The sequence below is a fragment of the Mustelus asterias genome, chromosome 1 (genome assembly GCF_964213995.1).
Source record: "Mustelus asterias chromosome 1, sMusAst1.hap1.1, whole genome shotgun sequence".
Lineage (NCBI taxonomy): Eukaryota > Metazoa > Chordata > Chondrichthyes > Carcharhiniformes > Triakidae > Mustelus > Mustelus asterias.
The window spans coordinates 140445022-140460305 of NC_135801.1; the positions used below are offsets into that span (position 1 = coordinate 140445022).

The 15284-nt window shown below is 44.4% G+C and overlaps 1 protein-coding gene and 1 pseudogene across 4 annotated transcripts in view; one reads left to right on the forward strand and one right to left on the reverse strand.

Annotated features, from left to right (window-relative positions):
* The window catches only part of LOC144511345 (dynamin-like GTPase OPA1, mitochondrial pseudogene), a 440815-nt pseudogene that overhangs the window by 67152 nt on the left and 358379 nt on the right, over positions 1-15284 (forward strand).
* The window catches only part of LOC144498425 (urea transporter 2-like), a 67471-nt gene that overhangs the window by 5360 nt on the left and 46827 nt on the right, over positions 1-15284 (reverse strand). For all 4 annotated transcript variants that reach the window (XM_078219538.1, XM_078219521.1, XM_078219511.1 and 1 more), the window contains 2 exons: positions 14401-14548; positions 541-675 (listed from right to left, as the gene is read on the reverse strand). In XM_078219538.1, coding sequence (XP_078075664.1) covers positions 541-675; positions 14401-14548 — 283 coding nt within the window. The remainder of the gene's footprint in view (positions 1-540; positions 676-14400; positions 14549-15284) is intronic.

The following is a 15284-nucleotide window of genomic DNA, read 5'->3' on the forward strand; positions in this document are numbered from 1 at the left end:
TTGGGCCTCGGATGCAAATATGTCCCAATGTCATTTTATTATGAAACTAAAACAGAAAATGCTGGAAAGACCCAGCATGACCAGAGCTTTAGGAACGCAAAACATGAACTCTGTTTCTTTCTCCACAGACGTTGCCAGATCTGCTGAGCCTTTTCAGTATTTTTTGTTTTCATTTCACATTAGCAGCATCTGCAGTATTTTGCTTTTAGAGTTTGCTTCTGTTTTATTATGGAACTGTTTAAGCCACATTGAATTTATTATTTTCTTTAAAATCTCATTTTGAACATAGAAATTGCAGTTAAGAGAGGAAAATGACAGATGGGTTTTTTCTTCCTTGAGCATTGTGAACAATTCAACGGCTTTATCCAAAGTCATGCTAACAAAATACTTACATGCCATTTGATCCAATTTAAATCATCATGTTGAAATACATTTTTGCTGTCATTCTATTAAAAGTTTGATATATATAACAGAAAATGATGCTCAGACACCAGAAGTGTGCACCATACACAAGAGTTTCAGTATTATAGATATATGTACCACATATTATTGCCAAGAGGTGAGTCTGCCATGTCAAGGCATAAAACATTCCTCCCACTGCAACACAAGCCAGAACACAGTTGTAGCTCCATAATCCTTGATAGATTTTCTGCAATGGTGAGGCCAGGGATAATCCTAAAATAAAGTGACAAAGTCAAATAAAAAACGGCTTAGCCTCTTACTGGAAGCTATTTTCAATCTGCTTAAGTACAAATATTTTCGTTATATAATTACCATAGTAAAAAAACAAACCGATGGAAATCATATTGCACATCGAGTTCACACTTTTGTGTGTATAACCAAAATATTGTGGCACAAAATTAATATCTGCAGCACTACTGAAGGCATTTGTCTGGGTGCACTGCTCTGGCAGTATTTCCAGGGCACCCTCTTCATCCTCAGCATTGGCATGGTCATCCACAGTGTGTAACGGAAGCCTGTTAATGAACACTATTCTGACATTACACAGGTCCACTGGTTGATGCGATACCAAGCAACAAATTTGTATGTCATGCTACAAACAGCAAACATGATGCTACAAAATGGGCCATGCACCAATCCTTGTTAAAGTGACACTCAATTAGTTGCAGATGAAGTGCCTTTGACTTACTTTTGCTTAGGCTGAGTTGGTGGAAGTATTGTGCTGGGTTGTTGAAATTGGTTTCTTACAGTTGGTACTTAGGAAGATAGGAGAAGAGCTGGTCTAGATAAAGGGGCAGTTGTTGCAGTTCCCCTTGTTCTGCAACATAACTAGGACATGGAATGGAGTTACAGAGGGGAAGGTCTGCGAACAGGGAGGAAATTGGAGGGATCTCCGTAGAAGCTAGGCCCTATCCACTAAGGATCAGTCTTTCACCTGCCTCAGGACTGAGGCCTGGGTGACTTGGGTTCAACAAAGATGTGGTCACTGAACTGTGCCACCCTTCAACCTGACCTGGAGTCCACCACAGCAGGGTGAGGACAACCTTTCCAGTGCTTGTCAAGGTTACCATTGCCCTCAGCATTTAAGTCTCTGGGTTCTTTCTGTCGGGAACAGGTGACATTGCCAACAACTTGCAGTATGCTGTCCAAAACAGAATTTGGAAGGTGATGGAGGCCATTTATAGAATCCATAGAATCCTACAGTGCAGAAGGAAGCAATTCGGCCCATCGAGTCTGCACCAACCACAATTCCATCCAGGCCCTAACCCCATTACCTCATGCATTTACCCTAGCAAGTCCCCTCGACACTAAGGGGCAGTTTAGCATGGCCAGTCCATCTAATCCGCACATCTTTGCAGTGTGGAAGGAATCCGGAGGAAACCCACGCAGACACCGGAAGAATGTGCAAACTCCACATAGACAGTGACCCAAGCCGGGAATCGAACCCAGGTCCCTGGTGCTGTGAGGCAGCAATGCTAACCACTGTGCCACCGTGCCGCCCCATTTACACCACATGAGCAGATTTCATACTCTTCTCGTTGATAAGGGACAAGCAGGATGATAGAGCACATGATTTTATCAGGATAGTGGATTTCCTGATGGTGTCCAGCACCATCAAGTACTTTGGTCACTGGGGAAAGGTACAGGAACTGCAAAGGTCATAGGATCTAATAGAAGCAGGGGTAGGCCATTCAGCCCATCAAGCCTGCTTCACTGTTCAACAAGATCATGACTAATCAGATTGTAGCCTTAACTCTACTTTCTTGCCTGTTCCCCATAACCCTTAACTACCGAGTAGATCAAAATTCTGTTCAACTTAACCTTGGGTATATTTAGTGACCCACTGTTCTCTATGGAAGGAAATTCCAATGACTAACGACCCTCTGAGAGAAGAAATTCCTCCTTATTTCCATTTTAAATAGCAGATCTCATTTTTAAACTGTGCCCCCTAGTTCGAGATTCCACCCACAAGAGAAAACATCCAGCAAGTATCCTGCCAAGCCTCCTCTGTATCTTACATGTTGCAATAAGATCACCTTTCATTCCCTTCACCCATTCACCTCTCAATTTGAAACTGTTTAATTAAAATTGTTGTTTTCACACACTATTTGGTATTGAATCACTCATTCCTGTTCATCCCTAATACAGCTCCCAGCCGAAATGAGTCTCCGCATGGGAGGCTAGTGCCCCTAGTGTCCTGCTTCTACCTCACTAATTACGGATTCTTGCATTTTCCCAATGACAGATGTTATTCTAACAGGCCTACACAGTTTCCTACTTTCTGTCTTACTCCTTTTTTGAGAGGTGTTACACTTGTGGTTTTCCAATCTGCTAGGACCCTTTCAGAATCGAGGGAATTTTAGAAGATTACAGCCAATGTAACCACTATCTCTGCATCCTTTAAGACCCCAGAATGCAGGGCATCAGGTCCAGATGACTTGTCAGCCTTTAGTATAATTATACTTCCTGGTATTTTTCCTCTTGTGATCATGATTGCATTTAATTTCAGCCTTTTTCTTCTTGATTTTCTACTATTCTTGCGCTGTGTCTTCTACTGTGAAGACAGATTAAAAATATTTGTTCAAAGTCCCTGCCATTTCCCTGTTTCCCATTATGAATTCTCAAGTCTCTCCCTCTAAGGGAACCAACACTCACTTTAGTTACTCTCTACCTTTTTCTATTTCTTTCTAGTTTTCACTCATATTCCAATGTCTCTCTCTTTATTACCTTATTATTCATCCTTTGCTGGTTTCTAAAGTTTTCCCAATCTTCTAAGCTACCACTAATCTTTGCAGCATTGTAAATGTTTCCTTTTAATTTGATACCATCTTGGCCCTAGATGGTTCATCCTCCTTGTATTGTTTTTCTTTCTCAATGGAATATATCTTTGTTAGTAGTTATGAGGGGGGTGGGTGGGGATGGGGTTTAGACTTCAAGATGAGGAGGAAGGGGAGGGGGGCAGTTAGATCCTGAATCTCAGGAGTAGTGGAGATTTAAGCCCTGAGATTGGGGGCTGGGTATGTGGAGAGTATAGACCCCGAGACTAAATTGAATTATGCACCAATGGGGATCTGGCGGGTGCTCTCCAACATGTACTGTATGGGGGAAACATTTTTTGGTCTAAATGAAAAAACTGAATAAATTCAGATATTATTTAAATAATTAATTTCCTTGTATTTCTCAATGCAGGTTGCTGAAAGAATTGGATATCTTAAAGTGCAAGACAGCTTTGAGTGCAGTCGATGCCTTTGAGTGTATTTTGCCATTTGATGTCAAAAGTGGTGAAATGCTGTTGACCTGCCTCAAACTCATTCCAAAGTAGAACATTTGATGTCAGATAATTGCTGATAGTTTGAGTGCTCTGGACGCAAAAATGATGTACAGATTTTGGGGTAGGGTTATGTAACACTCGAATCTTGTTTACCCAATGCCAATTTGCTTGTGGTCAAGGTAATAGTGAAGAAATTATTACATTGGTGATACTACTTTTTAATTTAATTCAGCTCATACTCCTTCAGCAGAATCTTTGGCTAAATTCTATCTATTGTTGGTGCCAAAATGGAGCACGGCAATATTTCTCCTGCCAACCCAAGTTCCTCTTCAGCCCTCGAGATGTTTTTAATCCCGACACTGGGCTCACTAGGCTTATCTCGGCTGCAGAGAATAGTATCTATCCTCCTAACCACACCATGGAGAGATGGTGGTGCCACAGTGACCAGGTGAAAGATTTATGTGACACTTAAAGCTGGTTCTGATATGTGACAAAAGTGAAGCTCTGCTTACCGACATGAGAAATGTAACAATCAGCAAAATGCAAGGGTTTGATCTTTCTGTAATCGACATGCAGCATTGGCGATTGTATTTTATCTCTCACTGGGTATTGCCGGAGGGGCAGCGAGAGATGAGGGAAGAGACCGTTCAGTCCTCCGAGGAAGAGCAGCATGCTATGGAAGTACCATCACATCACTCAAGCTCACCCTCCACCTGCACAGACGCATTTAAGTGGATCCAGCATCACAGGTAGAAAAGTTGGCAAAAGCAACACTTCACGTGTGAATGGGAGCAGATGTTAGAGGCTGAAAAACCTATGGAGAGTTCCCATCAGATGCCTAAGGAAACATGTAGCCAACTTCATGAAGAGCTAGGCCAATGTGTCAATGCAAGTATACAACAATGGCCTCCATACAATGAAAACTACCTTGAAAAGTATTGAGCAAATAGCTTCTGAACATTATGTTCAAATGCAGCCAGTGCCCTCCCAAACTGGTCAACGGGGGACGTGCAGGTCCGTCATGAGAGGGACATTGGAATAGCCTTGGTGGCACAAAGTGATTGATTTGGGTGCAGCTTCTAACGTCGAGGGTTGATATTTATTTCAAAGATTCAAGTCTTGTTGTTCCCTGGAAAATGTAATTGGCCTGGATTTTTCATCCGGCGGGAGCACGGGCATGAAACGTGTTCCCGGCCAATTAACAGTAATCAGTGTGAAACATGAAGGCTGAGCGCTGCCAGGGAGGGTGGGAAGAGGGCGGGTGCTGAGAAAAGGAAGGGTTCATGCTGGCATTTCCAATGTGCCCCCTTAGGGGGACAGCTGCCGCAGAGCTGTCAAAGGGAGCTGCTGACCTGTGAAAGATAAATATTGATATTAAAAACTATTTCAGAGAAGTTTAGATAGTGCAATCATACACAGGCCCCACAGCGCTTCCAACTTGTTCTCACATCCACCAACCGAAGTATTGCGCGAGGGTGTGATGAAGTTAGAACACGTGCCTGACATCTTCTGATGTGATTTTACGTGTCTGAACTTTATATGTGAAATTCTGGCCATGATGCACTTTATTTCCAGTCCCATATTGACAACAAAAGTGAGAATGGTATCAGCCTATTGGCTCACAATGCAGGTTGGAAAACATTATGCGTTGACAATTTTAAGTGACAAAGGCCTTTGTTTATGGGAAGGGGTTGGCGTATGTATATATAGTGTGATCACTGTGGCAATGGATGGCACAAGGGCAATGGTGATTGCAGTTGACATGTGACTGGATGAAGGCATCATGGGCTTCTCTGACATGCAGCTCTATGCTAGGGTACATCATATGTACCTCTGGATATTCATGTTCTGCTAGACCATCATCTTTCTTCTTGTCTTCTGACTAAGGAAGCAGGTCTGTCACAAACATCCTCTGGCGTCAGCTCCACTTTAGGTGCTTGGTTGTCCAGGGCTCAGCTCATCATCACTATGTGTGATATCCTTGCTGGACTATATTGCAGGCCTCCTCCAGAGCAGTCAAAGCGCCATGACTATATTGTCATTGGCTTGCTCTATTGTGGCCCCAGTGTTAGATAACAACTATTGAATCTCTCTTGTCCCTCTGTGGTGGGATTATACACTGGTGCCAGCAGCTAGGTCTTCGGGTACCCCATATCCTCAGGAGCCATCAACAGAGACTGTGTGGAGGTGGAAAACCTGGGGCACTTGAAGCCGCTAGAGGATAAAGGCAGCTTGGCAGTTCCTGGGAAACTGCAAATATCTGCAGGATCCTTTTGCAGCTGCATACCAGCCATACACTGACACCGTACGATTAACATACCTGGATATCCTACCCAGGAGGAGAAAGGCTAAGAGGAGGACCAAGAAGAAGGGGAAGAAGAGACAGAAGTAGGGAGGAGACATCCTGGATGCCGTGTAACTGGGTGAGCTATAAGAGAGCAGATTTTGGAGCTCTGTTTCCAATAAGGCAACTTCTCCAGCCTAACATGGACTCACTATTTCCTGCCATCACATTCATCTGTGATTTCCATTCACAGCATCCCCTTGGCCAGATCCAATAATAAAAGTCATCAAGACAAATCTTCACATAACATCTTCATACAACATCACATCCAAATTCACAAGCAAAAATGAGATATTCACCCTTGAGTAATCACTGAGTATCCATCTTGTTGGTGTCTTTGCTTGTCCTCATGCTCCTCCACAGTACTGTCCCAGTGGCTGCAGTACGGCTGGTAAAAGGCTGCTGATTTGCAGGGTGCTCTGGAACAACGCTGGGCTTTGGGGTCCTGGCTTTGGACTGCACCACCTTGACATAGGTGGCAGCAGACTGGCTAGCTGACTGAGAAGCAACATCAAAGGCATTGGCAGTGCTGAGAAAACAAATGCTGTCATTCTGAAAAAGGGGAGCAGGCTCATTACCAACTGTGCCACTGCCAATCTCACAGGCTGGCATTACTGCAATCCTAGTAATCTGAGGACACATTGCTGGGTTGACAGGTGAGTCTGTGCCTGAATGACACCAAGTTTGGCTCTCATGACACCAGACTGATATTTAGCCACGGCACTAAAGTGTTGGCTGGCTTCTGGCTGCACTGCAGTAGAATCTAAGATGATAGCCACCAGATGGACATTGCTGCTGAGTTGCAACTACAGGGCCATCCCTTCCATGGTGAATAGTATGGGCTCTGAGCTCTGTACATTGTCCTGTGCCAACTTGGAGCTTTAGTCTTCTGTGCTCCTTGACAGTGACAACAAATACAGGCTCTCTGGCAAGCCTGCTGATGCATCAAGCATCTGTGTGTGCGTGCTCATCAGCCTTCTCCTGTAGGCCACACAAAATCTTCAACTGAGTCCCCTGCAGCAGAATTCATCTGTTACTTTGCACTCCAGGGAGTTACTCCTTTCCCTTGACTTAGCTGCAGCCTATTTGTGCTGAATTAGTCAGACTCCGACTCTGGACTATCTTCTGATGTGCACTCATTGCCTGTATCTGAACTTGGGGCTGGAATTTTGAAATCAAGCGATGGTGCCTCCTCATCACTGTGATGGAACTGCCCTTCCTCTTGGCTGAGTTGAGGTGACCAAGTGGCAGTTCTTGGGTATCTTAAAGCACAAAAGCAGAAGAGGAGGATTGAGGTAGTGTATGGGGTGGGCAGGAAAGCAGAAGGTCCATGGTTACACCTTTTGCAGCTTTCACTCCATGCCACATTCTGGATGAGAAAGAGCATAAGACATTACTAACTGTCATCAAAAGCACTATGATTTCTGTCACTGTTGGCCGCATGATTTTAACCATCATCTTTGTGAGAGGGCTCAGGTTTTTGAGTCTTGCTGGCCCCCCACCAGTTCTCTGCTGATATGCACCACCTTTTTGTGCAAGAGAGGGCAGAATGTCAATGCTTGTGTTGCACCCTGTTTGATTAATGTTCCTGTTAAAGCTGAATAGCTGGACTTATGTCAATGTAGCGAGAGGTGATGTGAGGCTGGCATGATGGGTGTATTGGGCAGCTTGAGAGGCTGGTGGCATGATGTATGAAATGTCTTGTGGAGATGCAATCACTGACCTTGACTCCACATGTAGAGCCACTAAACTTCTTGTGGCACTGCTGCCAGGCCCTCAGGCTCCCATGGAAACATTTGATGTTCTGACGTGGTTCCCACTCACTGGTTGGAGAATTGGTGTGAAATTCCTGTTGCTTTGGTAGGGGAGGTCTTACCAAATTAAGTGCCTGTCAGGCAAGTAACTGGTCAGCACTGGGCTAACGCCATCTGATTTAGGACTTTGGCAGCAGAAATCTCCCCTCCCAGGGCTTGTCATCCATTCAGAGGCCGGGAGCTCCCCATTGTTGGCTCTGGCAGCAGTGTCTGTTGCCTGGCGTTCTCCAGGAACTTCACCTAGTTTCGTCGCTGCATCCCTGGGCTCAGGTAAGTGAGGGTGGAATGGGAGAATCGAAGACAAGGGCCGGGGTTTGCTTTCAGCCGCACCATCCAACCCCTTCCTGATGCTAAGTCCCTCAATCAAACACATAGTGCCTGATAATAAGGGAACCTCCCACCCCTGGTAGACCACTGGCAAACCTGAGACGGTTTATTGGGAGGGCTTATGGGAGGTATGGGGAAGTTCTGCAATTTAATCCCTGAGCCATCAGTAAATGCCCATAGTTTCAGGGATAATTGATGTTATTTGGCTTGTTAGTGAGCCTAATTGACATCCTGCAGCATGCAGATGGAAGGATGGCCATGAAGCTTGAGAATTGTGGGATTTGGAGGTGACAAAGGTTTGGGGGACAGTTTCAAAAGATGACAGGCAGAGGTAGAAGTGGGAAATGTTACAGAAGTTGAAATAGTCAGTCTTTGTGATGGATTGGGTATAGAAGCTCAGCTTGGATTTAATAGGAAGCTGAGATTATGGAGTGCCTGGTTCAATCTCAGACAGTATCCAGGGAGATGGACTGATTTGGTGGAGATGGTACATTATGCGTGGCAGGGGCCAAAGATGATGGTTTCTGTCTTCCTATTGTTTAACTGGTAGCAGTTGCAGCTCCTCCAGGATTGGAGATGCTTTCATCGTGAATGGATAGATAAAAATAGATCCAAACAAAGGCAGTCCTACTCAGCTGCACAAGAGAAGAGAGGGGTTAAAGGAGGATGTTGGTAGAACAAGCCAAAGATTTGCACTCTCTCCTTTCCTTCTCTATGTATGGTATGTTCTGTCTGTATAGTGCACAAGAAACATGTATACTAATACATGTGACAATAATAAATCAAATCAAAGGGATTGAGAAGGATGAAGGTCACAAGTCTCTGGAACTCTCTTCCTCAAAAGGCAGTGGAATCAGAATCGTTGAATATTTTAAGGAAGAGCTACATAGATTCTTGATCAACAAGGGGGTGAAAGTTATCAAGGGCAGGTGGGAATGTGGGGCTGTGGTATAATCAGAACAGCCATGATCTTATAGAATGGCAGAGCAGGCTCGAGGGGTTAGGTGGCCTACTTCTGCTCCTAATTCATATGTTCTTATGCATCACATTTACTGAGGATGTCAATTGTGACTTTGATTAGGTGCAATTTGACTGCATGATGGAAACTTGAGATATTCAAACCTGTAGTTGTGGGATAAACAGACACAGATGTGAAAGTGACAGCACATTCAAGAACTTCAGTGAAGAAAGGGAGATATCAGACAAGGTAGTAGTAAGAACAGATGGTGGAGTGTGGATTTTTTGATGTGGAACTGATAATGTTTTGAAAGGGAGTTGGGGGTGGGTGGGGATCAATACCTGGGGAGAGGGAATCATTTACATTGTCAGCTAACATGGGGTCAGGTGGAGAGATTGGATGGAAAGCTGTTTACTGCCAAGGAGGGGTCAATGAATTGGGTGGAAAGTGGGTTTCATGGATAATATGAACTTAGAGAGGGAATAAGGGATATAGGAGAGAAACGGAAGAAAAATGTAGGTTCAGATGTAGGGCAGGAGAGTATCTTGGGGGCTGTTCGAGTTGTTGGGAAATAAGGGGGAAGGAACTCAGCACCAGCATTTGAACAGGTGATTTCTATCTTAGCGACAAAGTTGTCCACAATGTCTTTGCAATCGTTGGAAGTGAGGATAGGGAAGGGCAGCAGAAAGAAGTTTGAGAGGCCGTTTGTTGTGGAGAAAATAAAACAGTGTTTTTCTTTACATTTGCAGGTTACTGTGGAGCAGTGGGCTGTTTGGCTGTGGACTGCAAAGCCTGATTGTGCATGAGGTGGTTTAACTGGATCTTGTGATGGATGGCTTAAACACTCAACTCTACCCCTTTGACCTGAGGGAGTGAAGGTGGGGCCACACAGAGGAAACAACCAAGGCAGGAAAGACAAAGTGTTTTTAAGTGAGGAAGGTATCAAAGGAAAGGCTGGGGAGCAACTAAGCAAATAAAAACTGCTGGATGAAGGTCCAAACACTAAACATTTGGAGTTTGAAAGTGGCTTTTGAGAGAGCTTACTCCATGGTTGGAAAAGGATAGGGGGATACAGATGCAGATGGTGAACAATACAAGTGGCTTGGTCAAAGAGAGGTTTTAACGAACATCTTAAAGGAGGAAAAAAAGGTAGAGAGGTGGAGGGATTTTTGACGTGAATTCCAAAGCTTAGGGCCGATGCAGCTGAAGGCACAGCCACCAATGATGAAGCAATTAAAATCGGAGATGCTTAAATGGTCAGAATTGGAGGATCACAGATATCTCAGATGGCTGTAGAGCTGGAGGAGATAACAGAGATAGAAATGGACGAGGTCTTGGAGAAATTTCAATACAAAAATGAGAATTTTAAAATTGAGTTGTTGCTTAACCGGCAAGTGTAGGTAAGCAAGCATGGGGAGATGGCTGAGTGAGACTTTGCGTGAATTAAGACACGGGTTAGCAGAGTTTTGTATAACCTCAAATTTGTAGAGAGTGGAATATGTTGGCCAATAATGTGTTGGAATAGTTAAATCTAGAGGCAGATGAGGGTGCAAGCAGCAGTTGAACAGAGGTATAGGAGGAGTCAGGCATCATTGCAGGGATGAAAATAGCAGTCTTAATGATAACATGGATATGTTCATCTCAGAAATTCATCTTGGGATCAAATTTGATAATTTGATTCAGCCTCAGGCATTTGCCAAGGAAAAGAGATGGAGTTGGTGACTGGGGATCAGAGTTTTTGCTGGGTACTGGAGAAAATGGTTTTGGTCTTTTTGGTCTTCCCCATATTTAATTGGGAGAAAATTTCTGCTGATTCAATATTGGGTGTCAGATATGTGGGGGCGGGGGGCGATTCTCCCAGCCCACTTTAGCAGCGCAGTGGGCCGGGACACTCAAGCGTAGGCTGTTTAGCTGCGCCAGGGCCTCTGCGAGTTTGGGGGGGGGGGGGGGGGGGGGGGGCGGGGGGGCGGCGGACGGGGGTTGGTGGGTGGTTGAGAGATGAGGGGTGTTGGAGAGATCCAGGAAAGATCGAGGCGGGCCATGGGAGGGGAGGGTGTGAGGAGGAGGTGGGGGGGGGGGGGGGGGGGAAACGAGGTGAGACCAGCCTGGATAAGTCCAGGGGCCAGCAATCGGGCTGTGGGGGGTTGCATGGCCACCGATGGAGGGTTGCTGTGCTGGCCAGCGATCGGGAGGCCGACAGTACAGGGTTACTGCGCAGGCGCTGATCACCGCTCTGACAGATCGGCACATGAGCAGTGGCCTACTCAGCGCTATGCTGCCAGCCTCTCCAGCAGGGATGGGCCTCGCCCCCAGTGACTCACGCTAGTGCACTCTGCAGTGCAGAGTGCAGGAGATTCATTTTGAAACTCCTGCTGAAAAAACAGCCGGGTTTACTCCAGTTCTTACGCAAATTCGACATTTGGAATATTTGTTGGGAGAATCGCCCTGTAGTGTGACAGTTTAGAAACACTGGAGGGGATTGAGAATGATAAAGAACTGGGTAACGTTGCTGCACATATGGAGACTGATGATGTGTTTTCAGATGATATCATGGAGGGGATGTAGATGGAAATAGGATGGAAGGATGGAGGTACAAGACAGATCTTAGGGGGCACCAAAAGATCATGGTGCGGAAGCTGGAAGAGAAGCCACTGCCGGTGATTCCCTGGATGTGATTGGACATCTTCAAAGTATATAGTTATATTGTAGTTACTGTTTGGCACTAATATGATAAATTTTATTGAACTAAACCCATCAATAAAAACTGCAAGTAATTAAGTGACAAATAAACAAAGTCTTGTGGAATTCACATCTCTGTAAAAACTTGCTTTATTAAAAATCCCACTGTCTTACAAACTAATCCCATGCTGATGCTGCATTTAGCATACTCACAATAATGATGTGTATAATTTGGCTGCCATATCACAACGTGCAGGCAAATGGCATAACATTATGTACCCAAATTCCAATTGGATCCAAATTCCTTTGGCACTCTATGATTTAAAGATGTACTCTTCAGCAAGTTGTATAACCTGCTCTTCCACCATGTACATGAAAATAAGTTTTGATTTGTTACCTTGGATAATGTAACAGTAATGAAGCAGTGCCAAAATAATTTATTTTACTTTGAATTAGTATACATTTATATTCTCATGGAATAATTCCATATTCCGTATTTAAGCTTTTGAGGTTAATAATAGCTGCACCCCCACCCCACCAACAATGGGTGGCGGCAAGTTGGGGGGAGTTAGATGGGATTCTCATCTACCATATAAGCATCCACTGCCATTTTTATGCGCCATTTTTATGCGGTAGGAGTGTCACATCTTGGGGAGACAGTATCTTTCATTATAATATTTAAATCAGGCACCCACAGTGCAGTTGGTGGCATGAGCTGTTTACTCTAGCTGGTGGTTTTTAGAGCACCTCTTATGGGCCAGGAGGAGCAGCAGCAGTGTCCCCTGTGGCCTCTCAAGCAAACCTTCCAGCAATTGTGGTTTCCTGCCACAATTGCCTGGCTCTCCCCTCAAACTCATGATCTGCTGATCCCTGCCCTCTAACTCCAATCTTTACCACTCTTCCTCTGACCCCTTGATCTCCACAAGCCCTGACCTGCCCCTCCTTCCTTCCTGATTGCTGTGCTCCATCTCATCCAGCATCTCATTATCCTTCCCTTCCTCCAAAATGTGGCCTTCAACTCCCATTTCATGACCAACCACAATCTTTCTTTCTGTCCTGATTGCTTGACTTTGATCTCCACACATCATTCCCTATGATTCCCTCCGAATTGATTGACATGGACTAACACTTTCCACACTGATACCAGTGATTTCTCCCTCCCTCCTAACTGCCATACTCCAATACCCACCCAACTTTTAAACTCCAAGGGTAGAAATCCTGCCCAATCATGGGGAGCGGTGGTTACTGTCAGTCATACACTAAGGCCTTGGATCATCGTGGGACCCCTGGAGAGAGGGAGTGGGGCACATTTGGGGTCATACTGGCAATGGTGGAGTCAGATACAAGGGCAGGGGAATAGCTCTCAGTGGGCATCCACCTTCCCTGATGCTGGGTTCTTCAACTGGGCTCCGAATGCCTTTAAAAGAGCAGCTCCTTTGGAGAGGCTGCTGGCCCTCTAACTCCGATCTGGCTGAGTGGCTTTCAATAGGCATAGGAAACCAATATAAGTTCAAGAAAATTCCTGAGCGTCCAGTAAATCTCAATGGACCCAGGGTTATCGACCTTTAACGTGGCTCAATAATGAGCCTCAATAGCTAGTGGGCAGGTAGCCCACATCAGCCCAATCCTATCACTAATTTCATGAGGGGGCGGAATGATGGTCAGTTATGTTGCCAGCAGGAATGGGCCACACAGCCTCCCCTGCGATTATATGTGTCCAGCACTACCTAGTCTATTCTGGTGGGCTCCATTTAATCACAGCCACAGAATGCAAAGGTGAGATCAACTGAGGAGTTTTGGATCAAGGACCATCTTGAGTCTTTGGGGTAGAAATACAATGAGGGTAAATATGCAAAATAAGTGATATCGCATCTGTCGACCTACCTGATATGCAGTTTTACTGTGGTTAATGAAATGAAATACTGAATTGCATAATATCAGCTCCAGTTGAATTTCAAACCCTATGGTTATAATAAAATAAAAAACAAATTGCAAAAGAAATGCAAGATCACTATAGTCCTACTATCTGGGCTGGGGGCTGAGGTTTCACTCTAGCTCTTCCTAGCCCCAGTAGGCCAGTTTAATACAAGTTTTATAATCTCTTACCTGTTTGACCACATTCTTCCTGTCTACAATCCTTAGCAAGCAGGAAAGATAGTGCAGCTTATTTATGTTGCTGAGTTAAAATTGCAGCCAAGTCTCAATGATGTAATCGGGACTAACATCTAAATGCAAAACAGGACACCACCAGCTTTTGGCTGGTGTCGTTGCCTCCTGTGCAGTTGAGCAAGTTAAAATTTCCTGCCATCTGCAGAGTGGGTAAATAGCCTTTGTGATTTTAGCTGCCCATCTATCGTCTGTGCCTTGGATTTGAAGGGTTAAGGTTGCCACCCTTGTTGTTAATGTACAAATACTCTTTGGTGGGATATTAGTAGCTGCATTAGATTCACCAAGAAAATTGTCACATTTCTATTTAAAAAAAGGACCCCTAAATACATTTCATGTTCCGGACAGAATCTTCTATATGAACAAGGATAAATCTTACCTGCTAGTATACCGAGACAGGATCCAACTGCAGCATGCAAACATATGATTGGAGATGAGATAACTAATGCAACAAGGAAAATGCCACCACTCCATGGACTGTCACAGCCTAACACCTGGCCAACACCCACTGGGATAGCTCTCAGAAGCTGAGTAAAAATTAAGTAGTAGGTCATTATTTGATTTATATAAACTTGAAAGTACAAAAGTCGTGGAAGATGCGGACTTGAAATTACAACAGTGGTTTAAAAGTTTAATTTATCGCCACTGAAATTAACCAAATTCCCAAATGGGATTGCTTTGCTATAATTTACTATTTTGTCTCAGTTTGCCTCAGAATTTCTTTATTTCCCTTCACATTTCTTTTCCTTAATTTCTTAGGCGATTTGCTTGACTTGATACTTCCTTTCCCAAAGTCCATTAGAATCCTCACCTTTTCTCTGTTTATCTGAGTTCATTCTGAAGTGAATGGAAATAAAAAGAGAGAGACATGGGCTTCCCACTCGTTAACCTTTTACACTATTATAAAAACTCAAGATTGATTCCAAGGGGTAAAAGTAAGGCTTTTGCTGCCACTTCCCAGAGCCGACAGTTTCTTGTCACATGGCAACCCTTGGAAACAATGATACATTGTACAAACAAGAGAGAAACCTCAAGGGTGTTGTCCCACTCTCCATCACAATTTTTATGCTGGGAAGAAGTGGTCAGTGACAGTCCGAGTGTGGATAGTGAGGCAGCAGTAAGGTTACAATGCCAACATTTGCCCCGATTCCCTTAAAGCCATCCTGCTTGAAATTCTTCAAAATTACGGATGCAAATTTGCCCCTATTAGTCTGGGGAGCCTTGTTAGTGATATACAAGTTTGGATTTAGACTTTTCTCAGTT